This window comes from Poecilia reticulata, chromosome 19 (assembly GCF_904066995.2).
Source record: "Poecilia reticulata chromosome 19, P_reticulata-male-v2, whole genome shotgun sequence".
NCBI lineage: Eukaryota > Metazoa > Chordata > Actinopteri > Cyprinodontiformes > Poeciliidae > Poecilia > Poecilia reticulata.
The window spans coordinates 24,018,826-24,034,792 of record NC_088848.1 but is presented as its reverse complement, the minus strand read 5'-3'; the positions used below and the strand labels follow the sequence as shown (position 1 = coordinate 24,034,792).

The window sequence follows — 15,967 nt, the reverse complement described above, 5'->3', positions numbered from 1 at the left end:
TGGAGGACCAGTGCTGAAACACACTGGATTTGACGTAGGCATTTCATTTATTTGATGTCAACCACAAAACAACATTGGATTCAATGACACAGTTTCAACGTTAGTTAATGGCTAGAGTGGGATGGTTGTTTGATGGTTGATCCACCGTCAGTTGTCGACCTCAACCATACATGCAACCTTTGTGATAATAATTTAACATTGAATTAACATCTTTTGCCAACAAGCCAAAAGCGAAGCAGGTGTGTGTTTGGGACATTCCACTCGTGTAAATGGTGGGGGTGGACCGCTCTACTCCTTTTAGTAAGTTGTAGATGTTTTTGTGTCAATATATCACACACTTGTTCATAACAATTCTCAGTCAGTGAGAATTGTTATGAACAAGTAAGAAAATGCACAGAAAGGAATCAGCATCGACTATCCTCTACAGTGCTTAATTTAAAACGTGATAACCCCCGCTCAGTAATAAAATGCTCTGACCCAGAGCGCTGATGAGGAGGAGAGGAGGGGAAGGTGTGTGGCAAAACAGCTGACATTGATTCAACATTGATCAGATGTTGATCAGACATCAGCATTTCAGTCATTAGATTTCAACCACAAAACAACATTGATTCAATGACAGTTTCAACGTTAGTTAATTGGCTAGAGGTGGATGGTTGTTTGGTGGTTGATCCACCGTCATTTGTCGACTTCAACCACAAATCAACCATTAATCAGACCTCGGCATTTCAGTCATCAGATTTCAACCACAACAACATTGATTCAATTACACAGTTTCAACGGTTTGATTGGATGGTTGTTTGATGGTTGATCCACCGTCATTTGTCGACTTCAACCAAAAATCAACGATTCTAACTATAATTTAACGTTGATTTAACGTTGTGTGCTATCTGGGTCATCTCTGTGCTATGATCATGGAGGCCAAGAGATTCATGGAATGTCTTTCCCCATTATTGTTTTTAGCATGCTGTTAAAATGACAAAACTCTGAAAATTGAACAATTTCATATGTAATGTAAGCTCAACTGTAAAGCACTAGATATGATGAGTGTAACACTAGGTATTAGATCAACACGCTAGGTGTTGATCTAATGCGCTAGGTGTTGATCTAATAAGTGTTAACACGCACAGCTTCTTCACTCATCTTCTCTGCATTTTCTCTCATTGAATTCTTGTCCTGGCTGGACAGAAACTGCCATTTGCAGAGGCATGAAGTGTGTGGTTTGTTTGCACATGAGCCGTGAGCAAGTTGTACGTAATTTGATTGGAAATTGGGTCAAAAAAAAAAAAGAAGCACCCACTCCCACCCTGCCGCCTGCCCCCCTGAGCAGATGGTACTGGGATAGTCTAATCGCCTCCTGTGGATGTGTGTGTGCATATGTAATTATAGCTTACCCTGCTAGTAGCGAGGCCTTCACATGTAACATCTCCCTGTCAAGAACCAGTCCAGCCCTCTCACCCAGCAGAGTACTCCTATCTTCTTATTCTACTCACTTCTTCTCAAATATTTTCAGACATACATTTTTTTTTTTTACATTGATGCTTAGCAAGATCATAACCGTTAATTAGTCAAAAACTGAAAAAGTAAAAGCACCTCTGAAAAGACATTCATCATTTGTTTTTATTTTACCATTTAATTTCAGTATTTGGTCATTTGTTGTATTTGGTGCAAATGTCAGCAGATTTATTCCTGGATTGGTTTTGAAATGTTCTGAGTTTTGCTGTTACAGTAGCAGAGGAGTGAATGGGCAGCAGAACTCTGAAGCGGACCAGAAAGATGAACTCTGGTCCGCCTACAAAACACGGCTTGTTTTGTTGAAGTGAAGTCTGAATATATATGTGAACACCAAGCGGACCAGAGACCACACCAAGGAATCGGACTACATTACAGGGCATTCTGGGTAAATACAACCAAACAGTTGTGTGTCTGGTGCTAGCAGGAGAAATGACTCATTGTCTTTTACTAAAGTAAAAATAGAAAACCAGAACTGCACAAGCTCTAAACCACAGATCAGGAAACGGCTGATTAAACCACTCTTACCTTCTGTACTTGTAGATGTGCATGTGGTAACAATTAATTATTTAAATCACATCACCAACATTCTTGTAAAAAGAAGGGAAAAATCCTTTTGTGATGTAAATTCAAGTTGACCTGGTTTGTAGATTATTAGCTCAGTTTAGCATTAAATATTTGTTTTATTATTTTTACAGTACAGTATTAACTCATGTGGTGTGGTCGGAATGTATTCAGCGCTGACTTCAGTTATACTCGTCAGTCTGGTCGCCCTTTGGCATGTTGTGGACCTTCAGTAGATTCTAAACACACAGGCTTGACTTTCCATGCTAAATTATTGTAAGACTCTCTAGGCTTGAGAAAGTTCCCACAGTGCTGTCATTGAGCTGATTCAGTGGAAGAGCAGGTTTTGTTAGATTTGAACGTCTTTGTGGAACTCAGGCTCTGTTTGGTAACCAGTCTGCTCTGATTTCTCTGAATCTTCCATAGTGTGATCTGCTGCCTGTGGAACACTTGTTCCTGGCAGAGATGCACCAGCTGGTCAGACTGGTCACTGAGTAGTGACCTGTCAAACCACTCATTGACATAGGCCCTCACTAGGAGGCTCTTTTAGCGTGGCACCCATTTCACCCATCATTTTGTGTGTTATATTAAGCACATCTGTCTTTTCCACAGTTAGCATACTGCTACTCACACACACACAGATACAAAAATAATACACCAATTTATTGTGAAGTTCCTGCTTTGAGAAACATTCTTTTTGATGATTGCTTTTTGCTGTTTTGTTGATTTGTGCTAATTATGTGATAATCACAGTATATTAACTTTCAACATGGGTTTTAAATGAATACATTCTTGTGATTCTTGTGATTTTAAGATAAGCTGTTTGTTTCTTCTTGTGACTGATAGAGAACATCGGTAGTCAGATTTACTCCTTCATTCATATCATCACAAGTCATTCAGTTTTATTAATAAATGATTTTGGGTAGTAAAAAGATGCAATCTGGTCAGAGACCAAACATAATACCTCCTGCACGGATTTGCTACATGTTCTGGTCATGTTCCACTTGTGACAGCAATCTCCTGTATCCTTTACATGTCTGCTAAGGATGGATGATTGGAAGCCTTTTCTCCAAAGAAAATATTCAGGAATGGCTAAATATCTTCTGAAGCCTTTCAGGTGATTAAGTTATGGTCTGATGAAAGTTAATTTAATGTTTTTGGTCTCATTTCCAGAAGGTGTGTTTGGTGCAAAAACAGCACTGAGCATCACCAAAAGAGCACTGTAGCCAAAGCAAAGCTGGCATGCTTCTGAAATCTCAAACTCAACACATTCGTGTCAAGGAAAGTATAGTATACGGTATATACATTTTGACACAATTGGATTTGAATTAAAGCTTTTTAAGCACTGATTATTTCTGCACATCACTTAATCTGATGTCAGTGGCCCACATTGAAGCATGGTGGTGATCAGGATGCATCCAGATCAGTAAGTAAATAAGTTCATGAGAGGAAAATAAAAACTTTGGAATGGCCAAGCCAGAGTTTCACTCTAAACCTGACAAAAACAATCTGAGGGCCATCTGAGGATAACTTTGTAAAAAATTATTTGTGTAATCCTGGAGATTTGGAAAACTTTTCAAGACGGGATGGATAAATCTCACCAACTCCTCAATGTAACCTGCTGATGAACTGAATTTAATTAGATGAAACCAAAAAGTTCACCAAACTCCACACATCTTTATATAGTTATAGAGTTGTAGCCTCTTATGCAGCCAGGTTTGGTTTTTCTTTTACTTCTACTAGATTTGTTATTCAGTTTTGTTTTACTCTGTGAAGTCGTATCATGAGGGAAAAGTTTAAAACCTGACATTCTAACATGGTTATGTAGACTTTTTGAGAGTAATGAGTGATGAGTTTCATATGTAGCTATGTTCAGGAGTCCTCAGGTGTACAGTAGTAGTTACTCTGTGTGAATGTGAGCCTGAGTGGGTTAAACAGCTGAGCTGGGCAGTAGGAGGATAGACTTGTAGGCTGAGAGAAAGTGAAAGAACCTGTCTACATCATGTTCACACACACACCCACGCACACACACTCACACATACAGAGGGGAAGTGAGTGTTGGCTGGCCTCACTTCTGTTCCTCCCTCTCCACCTCCCTCCCCGTCTTCCTCCCTCTCTCTCTCTTTCTCACTCTTTCGTCAGCTGCAGTTAAAATGTCGGCTGCCTAGCTTTTCCTCTGCTCTGCTCTCTCCCCCTCTTCACCATCTGTCTTTTCTTACCACAAGAGGAAACCATGCCGTCTTTTTTTTTTTTTTTACCTCATCAGTCTTTCTCCTCGTTTTGTCTCCTGTTGGGTTGATGGATCACAGCTAGCTTTGCAAAGAGCTTTTCTACGAAGCCATTACTCAATCATTTTGGGAAACAGAGGAAAAGGTAATCTTACAGATTTTAGTATTCACCTCTGCTTGTGTCTTTATATTTTTGGAAATTCCCTCCATCAGTCAGTAAATATTGAGCTGTTTCAATCAGCAAACAGACAGGAGGTAATAAACGGACAAGTATGGACTTTTTCCACAGCAGAACGGGAGGTTATGCTCATTCTAGCAAGACATTGATATGTAATGTGTGTGTGTGTGTGTGCGTGTGTGTGTGTGTGTGCGTGTGTGTGTGTGCGCGCGTATAGTGGAAAGAAACAACATCAACCCATACTGCAACTAGTATAAAATGTACTGCAATCATTATGGATCTGACATTGATGACGAAAAATATTTCACACCATAAAATGTGAGCTAGAACCTTTGGCTTGGTTAGTAGTTCTACTCTAATATGTATTTCCATAAGATTTTTCAAGGGCTCTTTTAGAGGTGTAGTGATGCAATAATTTCACGATACGGTATACAATATTCTGGTCACGATACGATATGTATCACGATATTTGTTGAGCGATACAATTCAGTGCATTTTTACGATTTTCTGAAAGATTTTAGAAGGACAGAATGATTTTGGTGACATTTTGTGTTTCATAGACTTGAATTTAGTTAACTGAAAACTGATTAAAGCACCAACTACACAATACCTGACTCTGATTGGACAGTCTAACAGTCTGCAGCTGGACAAAATGACTCAAAGATGCAGTGAGAGAATTAGTTTCTGTCATTTAATTCATGTGGATTTGACATAAAACTCAAAAGTTTAAACGGTAATCCAGGAGCAGAGTGAGGAGATTATCAGCCTCTGTAGACTCTCAATATGCAAATTATTGCACTTATGTTTTTTCTTTTGGACACTGGACACAAATGCAGTCTTTTGGACTATGGGGAAAAATGCTTTTCTACCTTGGCTCCTGGAGTTAGTCGTGGCTGTAAGCTGCTTTCTTCTAACTGCTAAAGTAGTGGCTCCGCCTCACCCCGTAGTGATCGACTCCCTGCAGCTACGCAGCGCCGCTATTCCCCTGCTTGGATCTCTGAGTAGCTGCCGCTCAGACTGCCAGGATCTCATAGTTCTCTCAGTCTCTGATACTCTTTGTCTGTTGCCAGTGGCGCAAGAAGTGGGTATGCAGGGTATGCAACGCATAGGGGCGCAGCATCAGAGGGGGCGCCAAAACCCCCTCTGGAGGGGGCTGCGCGCCGATGATGTCTTCCCATACACTTCAGCGCGCCTTACGCTCCTTCACCTCGCGCACATAACGAGGTAAATGTAGCAAGTTTTACCCTTCACGTATTGTAGCCTCGGAGGGGGGGCGTCGCTCTATGTTTTCGCATCCACCTGAATAATGTGTAGTTGCGCCACTGTCTGTTGCTAATAAGAATGATCGATCAGCCATTGTTATCATGGAAATCCTCACTGCGCCACGGATTCCGGCTGGGGGGTTTTCCTCTTCGTATTCCTGCTCAAAACACAGCGCCGCTGCGCGCCCGCTTCGGATGTTATCAACCCATGTTCATTCTTCAGGTAGTCCTTTATATACAGAAGAGAAACCGCTAAGCTAAAAACTAATTACAAAGAGAATGCTACCAGTCGAAATTTGCATTAATTTCGCGATTTCCCTGCTTTTGCAGCTGCTCCGTTCGCGCCTCTACTCCTTTCCGCTTCTCGGTTCCGCTTCTCTTTCATGGTTACTTGCTCAACTTTACTTTGTTTTTCAGCAACAAAGTACAGCCCATCGTTATTTATTGAAGATTTTACATTTCCAAAAACACAGGAATCTAATGTTTCGTTTCGTTTCGATTATGTGAGAGGGAGCTCATTCCCTCTCACATAATCGCAAAAGCCGGGGAATGGCGGCGCTTTTGATATTTCTCTGACATTCGGAAAAATATGGTTTACTAATTTTAGCATAACTCCGGTTATACTTGGCCTGTTAACACAATTTAAAACCTGGTGTGTAGCTTATAATGTGCAAGTTGAAAGTGAGACTGAGGGAGGTGGAGTCTTGCTGCTACGCCATAACAAACTAGACATTAAAAAGAGCTATACGGCTATGGACCCCTATGGTTTAACGGATCGATACTCGCGGATGAAAAATCGATACTTTCCTAGGGCGGGAAATATCGATATATATCGCCGAATCGGTTTAGTTATACAGCCCTAGGCTCTTTGTTACCGACCAACTTCTCACTCATCCCTACTCTAGGACATCAGCTGGGTAATGTCGGTCTGAGTTGACCGTAGGCGGTGTACATGAGGTGTAAAAGACTATTTGAAGAGTTACTCATATTGGAGAAGGATGTGTGGAATTTGTTTTATGTAACTTATAGTTCTACTATAAAATGCTGCAATAAACAGTTTGGTAGAGATGCACTGATTGAATATTAATATCTGTATCGGTCCTGATATTGGAAATAAAATGTAGATTGGGTATTGGTAACAATGTGTCCTGATTCTTACTCCTAATTGCTCTGACTGACCAAATTAAAGTTGTTTTACATGTTTGACCAAGATTGTGAAGGTTTTGTTGTACTTAAGTGTGCTGTACTGGTGCAGAGTTATCAATTAAATTTGTAATTGAGTACATTTATGTCTATTTTAAAAAGAGAAACATTTGAAGTCAGTTTGGTTGTTTTTGTGTATCGGAGCAGTACCAGCCGATACTAAATCTTACATATCTGTATTGGTATTGAAAGTGAAAAAAGTGGTTCATGCATTCCTAGCTACATGTCTATGATGCAAAGTCAATTTTCTTTGACTTTTTAACAACTAAAGGTAACATAGTTACTTAATTGTGCTATAAAATGACACTGTGTGCTTGGGACAGGGTGGGCAACTCCAGGCCTGGCTGGCCAGTCTCCTGCAACTTTTAGATGTGTCTCTACTTCAACACACCTTGAGTCAAATAATGAGGTCGTTAGCAGGACTCAGGAGAACCTGACTGCACTTAGGAGGTGATTCAGCTGTTGGATTCAAGTGTGTTGAACCAGGGAGACATCTAAGAGTTGCAGGACACCAGCCCTCCAGGATCAAGATTGCCCACCCCTGGTCTAGGAAATACATACTACTGTCCTTATAAGAAAATGAGTTCTACTCATACAGTGTTCCCAGGTGTTTTTCTTGTGTTGATTTAATGGCTTAAACTCTTGGCTGTATGAGTGCTGACGCTGGGCCTTGTGAAGTTTTTCATCTTTTTATCCACCTTAACTCACTCCAGCAACATATTTGCATGTACATCTGGTAACTGAATGCCAGGTGTGGTTGGTCATGTTTAGCATAGTGTACCTTTATGTAAATCACCTGGGATGGATGCTATTAGCAGGTTGGAACAGCCAATGTCTGAATGGCCCATGTCTGCCCTCATTTTGCATTGTTACCTTTATTTTATTTTTTTTAATGATCTGTTCATTATAGGGAGTTTTTGTGTCTTTGCTTCTCTCCGGATTCACTGGATTAAATACGTTTTTCTTCTTTGTAGCAAGATGTTATTATGTCCAGCCTTTCTTTCTGCTGCTGCATGTAGAGGAGATGCAGACAGGAATCTAGTTTTCCTAACCCTTGTTAGTCGCAGATGTGACCCAGTTGCAGCTAAAATGGTGTGTGTGTGTGTGTACATGCGCAGAGGGTTACTGGTAATAGTTTACAAGAATATTGTGACTTCATTTTAAGCTAATGTCACTATATAATACTAAACTGGGCTACTGCTGAAAACATTTGTACTTTTTTTTTTACATGGAAATGATTCATCTTTAAACAAAAAAAATACTGTAAAATAGACCAGCCCTTTATTTCTTGTTCAGTGGAAAGATTTTAGAGTGTGAGCAGTTAAGTGACAGGATGTGAATAACTGTCTTATTGGTGTAGCTCTGATTCAGAGAGGAGCATGTGTCAGAGTTGTATTGTTCTGCTCTTTAATAAAAACAAACTTTTGCCTTCAGGAATTGGAAATGGAATTGAATATCAATTATTTTTTCTTGGTGTTTGTCCCTCCTATCTAACAGTTAACTGACTCCAAACTAAGCATTTAGATCCTTTATCAGTTTTAGCCAACAAATTAGAATCACAGGTAGCAGATAAAATGAATATTATTTAAATTTTGTGTTAAAATATTATGCAGGAATGCTTACGTGTTCAGTGTTGAAAGTAAACCAAACTAAGTTTCATCTGTATGATAAAGTTGTTGCCTTTCTCATACTTATGGTTAAACTGGTCTCCTAGCTACAGCCATAGGTTTTCTTAGAGGCTAACCTGAACTAGTTGGGTTTTCCCTATATATATATATATATATATATATATATATATATATATATATATATATATATATATAAACATACATTAGGGCTGTATACCACAAGCAAATGGCAACCTCGATGAGGTCACAAGGAAAGGAGCCACAGCCAAATACCTCCAACGAATAAGGCAAGTCCTGAGAAGCCAGCTCAATGGCAAGAACAAGATCCGTGCAATAAACAGCTATGCCTTACCAGTAATCAGATACCCTGCCGGAATAATTAGCTGGCCAATGGAAGAGATAAAGACCACGGATGTTAAGACTTAGAAGCTACTAACCATGCATGGAGGGTTCCACCCCAAATCCAGCACCCTGAGACTGTACACGAGCTGTCAGGTAGGAAGCAGAGGACTAGTGAGTGTGAGAGCCACTGTCCAGGATGAAACGCTCAAGATCCATAAATACATCAAGGACAAAGCCTCAACAGATGATGTGCTCAGCGAATGTCTCAGACAATGGGGAACAGAGGACGAAGTGCTGGAGGTACCATCATGGGAGGACAAGCCCCTACATGGGATGTACCACCGACAAATAGCTGAAGTGGCTGATATCAAGAAATCCTACCAATGGCTGAAAAAAGCTGGACTCAAGGACAGCACAGAGGCTCTCATCCTGGCTGCACAGGAACAGGCCCTAAACACCAGAGCAATAGAGGCTCAGATCTACCACACCAGACAAGACCCAAGGTTGTGCAAGGAGGGGCCTGTCCTCCCTCCAGCACCTCGTCCTCTGTTCCCCATTGTCCGAGACATTCGCTGAGCATATTGTATTTTTCTGGTTATCTTTGTCTGATAGTAAAAGCACTTTTTTCCCTGTGCATCAAGCTGACCTTGTTATAAATTCAACTTGCGACCCTCTGATCTTCTGAGTGGCGTTTTGTACTTTGACCTGTCCATCATCAGGCAGTAGGCGACATACGGTGTAATTTAAAGTGTGACTTAATGAGATGTGTAGTGCGAGTCCCCTGCAGTAACTTGAGCAGTGGTTCATGTGAGGCAGAGTTGTATTCATGCAGTTCCAGTTTAACTCAACCTGCAGCCTGACAGACGTCATCAAAACACGTCTGTGTACTGAATGAGTCAAACAGGCAACTTCAAAGCTGACTTTTTTGCCTTTGAACTGTCAGACTACCTCTTCTGCTTCATTTATTCATTACTCTAGAGCTCTTCTACAGCCTCATTTCTCTCCATCCCTCACTTCCTCTTTGTTACTCTTCATCATGTCCTAGCTTCTTCTTCTCATCTGTCCTATAACTCAGTAATTGATTTGGTTTTCTTTCACTTCTGTTTCTTGTTTTCACTTTTCTGTTTTGAGATTTTAGACTTGTGGCTTGTTGTGTAACAGTGTCAGAGGAAATGTCAAGTTCATTATTGTTATATATATATATATATATATATATATATATATATAATATGCGTTTATATACACACACACACACACACACACAGTACAGACCAAAGGTTTGGACACACCTACTCATTCAATGAGTTTCCTTTATTTTCATGACTATTGACATTGTAGATTCACACTGAAGGCATCAAAACTATGAATAAACACATTTGGAAATATGTACTAAACACAAAAGTGTAAAACAACTGAAAATACGCCTTATATTCTAGTTTCTTCAAAGTAGCAACCTTTTGCGGTGATTACTGCTTTGCACACACACATTCTCTTGATGAGTTTCAAGAGGTCGTCACCTGAAATGGTTTTCACTTCACAGGTGTGCCCTGTCAGGTTAATAAGTGGGATTTCTTGCCTTATAAATGGGGTTGGGACCATCAGCTGTGTTGTGCAGAAGTCAGGTGGACACACAGCTGATAGTCCACTGAATAGAGTGTTAGAATTTGTATTATGGCAAGACAAAAGCAGCTAAGTAAAGAAAAACGAGTGGCCATCATTACTTTAAGAAATGAAGGTCAGTCAGCCGAAAAATTGGGAAAACTTTGAAAGTGTCCCCAAGTGCAGTCGCAAAAACCATCAAGCGCTACTAAGAAACTGGCTCACATGAAGAACGCCCCTGGAAAGGAAGACCAAGAGTCACCTCTGCTGCGGAGGATAAGTTCATCCGAGTCACCAGTGGAAATCTGTGCTTTGGTCTGATGAGTCCAAATTTGAGATCTTTGGTTCCAACCACTGTGTCTTTGTGCGACGCAGAAAAGGTGAACGGATGGAATCTACATTCCTGATTCCCACCGTGAAGCATGGAGGAGGAGGTGTGATGGTGTGGGGGTGCTTTGCTGGTGACACTGTTAGGGATTTATTCAAAATTGAAGGCATACTGAACCATCATGTCTACCACAAGCATCTTCCAGCGACATGCTATTCCATCCGGTTTGCGTTTAGTTGGACCATCATTTATTTTTCAACAGGACAATGACCCCAAACAAACCTCCAGGCTGTGTAAGGGCTATTTGACCAATAAGGAGAGTGATAGGGTGCTGCGCCAGATGACCTGGCCTCCACAGTCACCGGACCTGAACTCAATCAAGATGGTTTGGGGTGAGCTGGAACGCAGAGTGAAGGCAAAAGGGCCAACAAGTGCTAAGCATCTCTGGGAACTCCTTCAAGACTGTTGGAAGACCATTTAAGGTGACGACCTCTTGAAGCTCATCAAGAGAATGCCAAGAGTGCGAAGCAGTAATCAAAGCAAAAGGTGGCTACTTTGAAGAACCTAGAATATAAGACATATTTTCAGTTGTTTCACACCTTTTAGTTAAGTATATAATTCCACATGTGTTAATTCAAAGTTTTGATGCCTTCGGTGTGAATCTACAATTTTCATAGTCATGAAAATGAAGAAAACTCTTTGAATGAAAAGGTGTGTCCAAACTTATGGTATGTACTATATATATATATATATATATATATATATATATATATATATATGAATAAAGTATATTCATTAAGTATATTCAGTCAAGATATTTGTATTTTTCACAGGGATAAATTATTCTATTGGTAATAAGTTGTTTGTTGTGTTTCTCAGGTGTTTAAACCATTGGTTGGGAAGAACCTGTTGTCTTCAGTAACAGCAGTGGAGTTCTTGCTGGACCGTCAGCGGGACTTTGTCTCTAACCAGTCAGCCTGCCAACCATATCAGGTAATAAACCATCAACTCACAGGCTTGATGAAATCTCTATATTTGTTACTGACTGACTGACGAAATATTACCCAACATTTGCAACGATTGTGCTTTTTGTTTTGTTTAATCACACCGTGTTTTAATTGAGACCATCTACTCTGAGACAACACCACGGACAAAACTTAAATCTTGTGCGTGCGAGGACTGAGGCAAACGTAGAGGACTGTGGCAAATGATACAAGTTTTACGTGTGTGGGGTCAGTTGGACCCCATTTCTAGACACAAGGGTTAAAGGGAAGTGATACCAGGGCCACATCATTGTGACACCATTTTCTAGATTCATAAAGATGTAGTTGCTGCTCCAAACATTTGGAGACAATCTTTTCTGTTGCAGCTCGTTTATAATTAAATTGCAATTAAACAAACCGCCTTTTAATAGGCAGGGAATCGGCGGGTTGCCCCGTCCAGTTGACATTGTATGCACTCTTCTGTCACAATTGATAAAAAGGTTTGAACCGCAAGGGTTGAACCATCTCTCCAACTACGATGGTCTCATTGCGGATTAAAAATGGTTGTTGTAGACCTACCTCCACAGGCCAATCAACGACTACAGTCTGCTGCCAGTCAAGTCACCTTGGCTATGTCTGGCTTTCACCTCCACTGAGGTGGTTCCAAAAACCAGGAGTAACCGCACAGGATCTGCAAATAGAGACGAATCTGGCCGGGGCAGATAAGGGAAGAATGGGTTAGAGCCATGCCCATGTAGAGGAGCTTAAGCTAATCTTTACACCAATGTTAAAGTTGCTCTGTAGTACCACAACACCTGCTGTCACTTAAAAATCAGAATAAGAAAACTTGTTTTTACTTTCATTCCTATATTCCTTTTCCGCATTCTGATCGGATGGCCTCTGAAAACTGTAACTATATACGCATTGTAATATATCAGACTTGTCCTATTATTATTGCTAATCTACAACGGTTCTTCATAAGTGAGGCCTACCATGATTGCAAAATTGTAGGCCTCCCATGTCACCTAATTTTGAACAAGAGACTTGTTTTTCTCTGAGAAGCAGCAGAGTATTTTGCGTTTAATGGCAGATGTCCACATTGCAACTTGTACAGAGATAATTCTCTAATGGAGTCTGTATTAACAGATGCTATATTCACTTGAGCGTAGCCATGGCTACCATTAGCAACTGGGAATATGTATATAAGGATCTTGAGTCTTTGAAATGACACCTCTGATGTAGCAAATCTTCTGCAGACAGTGAGCCACAGACACATTTAAACTTCTCTCATGTAGTTGTGTGCTCTGAATTTGAAAAGTGTTTCAGGACAACTGGAAGCAGCTCTTTGTTTTGTACTGGAACACTGTGTTCCACTCAGTGTCAACCAGATGGGATGGCTGTGTTCTGTACTCACTCCCTCAGCCAACAGTTTGTGCATAAGACAAGTCCTAATATCCAGAGAGAAAGAGAGAGAGTCTGTTTCTGTCGTTTCTCTGTTTCTCTGAGGCGAGCTCTGCTGCTGTGTTTCTGCTGGTGCCACACATGGGTCTATGTTGTAGTTTGTGATTCTTTCATGTGTGTAAAACACATGTGATGATGACCATTTGTTTACCTTCCAGTCTTGCAACATTTCTTAATTTCTCTCATCTTGATTCAGTCCTAGATTGGTATTTCATAGGTTTATAATGAATGATTTCCTTTCCAGCCCTTTGTTTGGAAAAACAAGTAGAAAATCAGTGAGTTAAATCAAGCCGGGTTTGTTTGTAAAGTACATTTCAGCAATAAGTCAGCTCAAAGTGGTTTACATGAAAAAAGTAACACAATACCGAACCAAAAAAATTACATTAAGTGGGAAAACAAAGGAAAATAATAAAAGATGTAATCCAGACTACCGGGAATTTGTTTTTCAGTTATTATGAATCGAAGGCAACCCTAAACAGGTCAGTTTTTACCCTTTATTTTAAAGAGCTCAGTGTTTTTTTACCATGGCGACATGCAGTTTTGTAGCCGATTGCCGATTACTGATCTTTAAGAAACCCGACCTGCCAATTCGGATTTCTTCTGCCATTTTTTTGTCTGACATGTTGCTAAATATAGCAAGAAAGGTGCTGAGTTGGCAACGGTGGAGTGACTATTGTTAACTGCAAATGTTGAGACATGACCTGGTAAAGCCTACGGGTCTATCAGTCAAACCTCTCTCACAGGAGATGAGAAGAGGGCAGTGGTTGATTTTTAGACCTCTGGCTAGATCAGATCAGCTTTACTTGTTAGTATTGACCGATCACCAATCTCCCAAAAATAAGGAACCAATTAATCGGTGCACACATGGTTTGGCCTGCAGTTTTCTGGAGGTTTGTTCCAGATCAGTGGTGCATCGAAGCTGAATGCTGCTGGTCCATGTTTGGTTCTGCTTCTGGATGCAGAGCAGAACCAGAAGACCTGAGAGGTCTGGAAGGTTGATAGAGAGATACTTAGAGACTCCCTGTTATACTCTTCCATCCACTCAACCCTGTCCCGTTTTTCTTACTATAATCAAATAAAAATAATTAACAAAACAATTGTTCCACTTAGGGGACCCTAAGCAGCCGCTTAGTTTACCTATGCCTTGTACCGGCCCCGAGTGTAATGGAGTTCTGAAACAATAGTAGTTTCAGCTCACCCTGAGAAGCTGAAGAATATTCCTGCAGACATAAATTCCTCCAATCCTCTTATTAGTCCTGGTGGTGGTTTCTTTCCAACGGGTTCTGTGAAGGTGGATGTTGTCATCTTCAAAGTATATTTTTTCCTAATGCCCTTTCCCGACGTGGGTTGAGTGATGTATTGGAGATGTTGATGAGCTACGTGTTTACTTCAAACTTGCAACTTATTGACCAAAACCAAAATAAAAGTGTGTGAATAGCCAATAAATCCCAGGAGTAATAATCAGCTCTAAGTTTTCCCTCCACACTCTCTGAAATGGTGCAACTAGACAGACAGAAGCTGATGTTATGTAGGGAAACGCAAAATAAAGTAAAGTTTAACGTTTCACCATATTTAAATTTATATCAAACTCTGATTATGGCTCATACGAGTGTGCAAATATAGGCTATATATATGTATATCTCATATGGTTTACATTGTTTTAACATACATTACACATGCACATCTACTGACCTTCTGTCTCTGGACCTTATAGTGTGGATGTATTTGCTGTGTTCCATCACATTTCAGAATCTCCTCTGAGTTCCACAGTTGATTGATTCTCATGTCCTGAGCTCAGAACGTTGATTATGTTTTGTTGAATATGTTCTGTCAGAGGACATTGTCATTTCCTTTATTTGTAGTCTCACTGATGGAGTTGTTGTTACCTACTGTTCCAGATACTAGTTTTTTTTATCCTGGTTTGACTCTTGCAGTCAGTATTTGTATTTTCATGAGGCAAACTGATCAGTTCTCATTTAGTTTATGCTTTTTGTTTAGTCCTAAAACCAGTGTTTTTGTCCAGATGTCATTCCCTTTCTTGTCTTCCTTATTGTTAGTTGGCTGTAGCATGTTGAGGTAAATGTTCACCATTTTTGCTGCAGTAAAATTAGAGTTGAATTAAAAGTCTACAACCTGAATTGTGAACATTGATATAGAACCATTACCATCAGCAACCAAATAAATTTAAGAAAAGAGAAGCTTCCACTGCTCAGATTTTTACATGAGGACTTATTGTGTCTGTGCAAATTTAAACATCCAGGTTTATGAAGGAGACCTTTGATCCACATAGAGCCATAAAACACTCTCTCGCTCATACACAAACCGTGGCCACTCCCCTTGTGTTATCCAGTTGGACAGGAAGAATGGAAGGAAGGGGGAAGGGGGTCCAACGGTTTGGCAAAAATCTACAATGAAGTCAGTGTTCAGTCAGCCAGCTTAGCTTGCTGCTCAAGTCTGTGGGTCACTGTTGCTAGAAAGTTGAGTGCTGGCGCTGAAAAACAGGCAGATAATGAAAGTGTCTGTGCTGACTCAACAGTCTAAGAAAGTCCCTCCTCAGTCTCAACTTTGCACCTGGGTTGCACCAAATCTTTTGTGCTGTTATGTTTACTATCTCTTGCAATAGCATGTGACAGTAGTGTAGTTTGATCAATGTCCTGTTGTCCAACGTCCACAGCTCCACAG

General features: G+C 40.4%; 1 protein-coding gene across 5 annotated transcripts in view; it reads left to right on the top strand.

The window, feature by feature from the left end:
- Positions 1–15,967, top strand: part of jmjd1cb (jumonji domain containing 1Cb) — a 180,195-nt gene that overhangs the window by 115,703 nt on the left and 48,525 nt on the right. For all 5 annotated transcript variants that reach the window (XM_017310811.2, XM_017310810.2, XM_008438211.3 and 2 more), the window contains exon 3: positions 11,721–11,834. In XM_017310811.2, the coding sequence (XP_017166300.1) occupies positions 11,721–11,834 (114 nt within the window). The remainder of the gene's footprint in view (positions 1–11,720; positions 11,835–15,967) is intronic.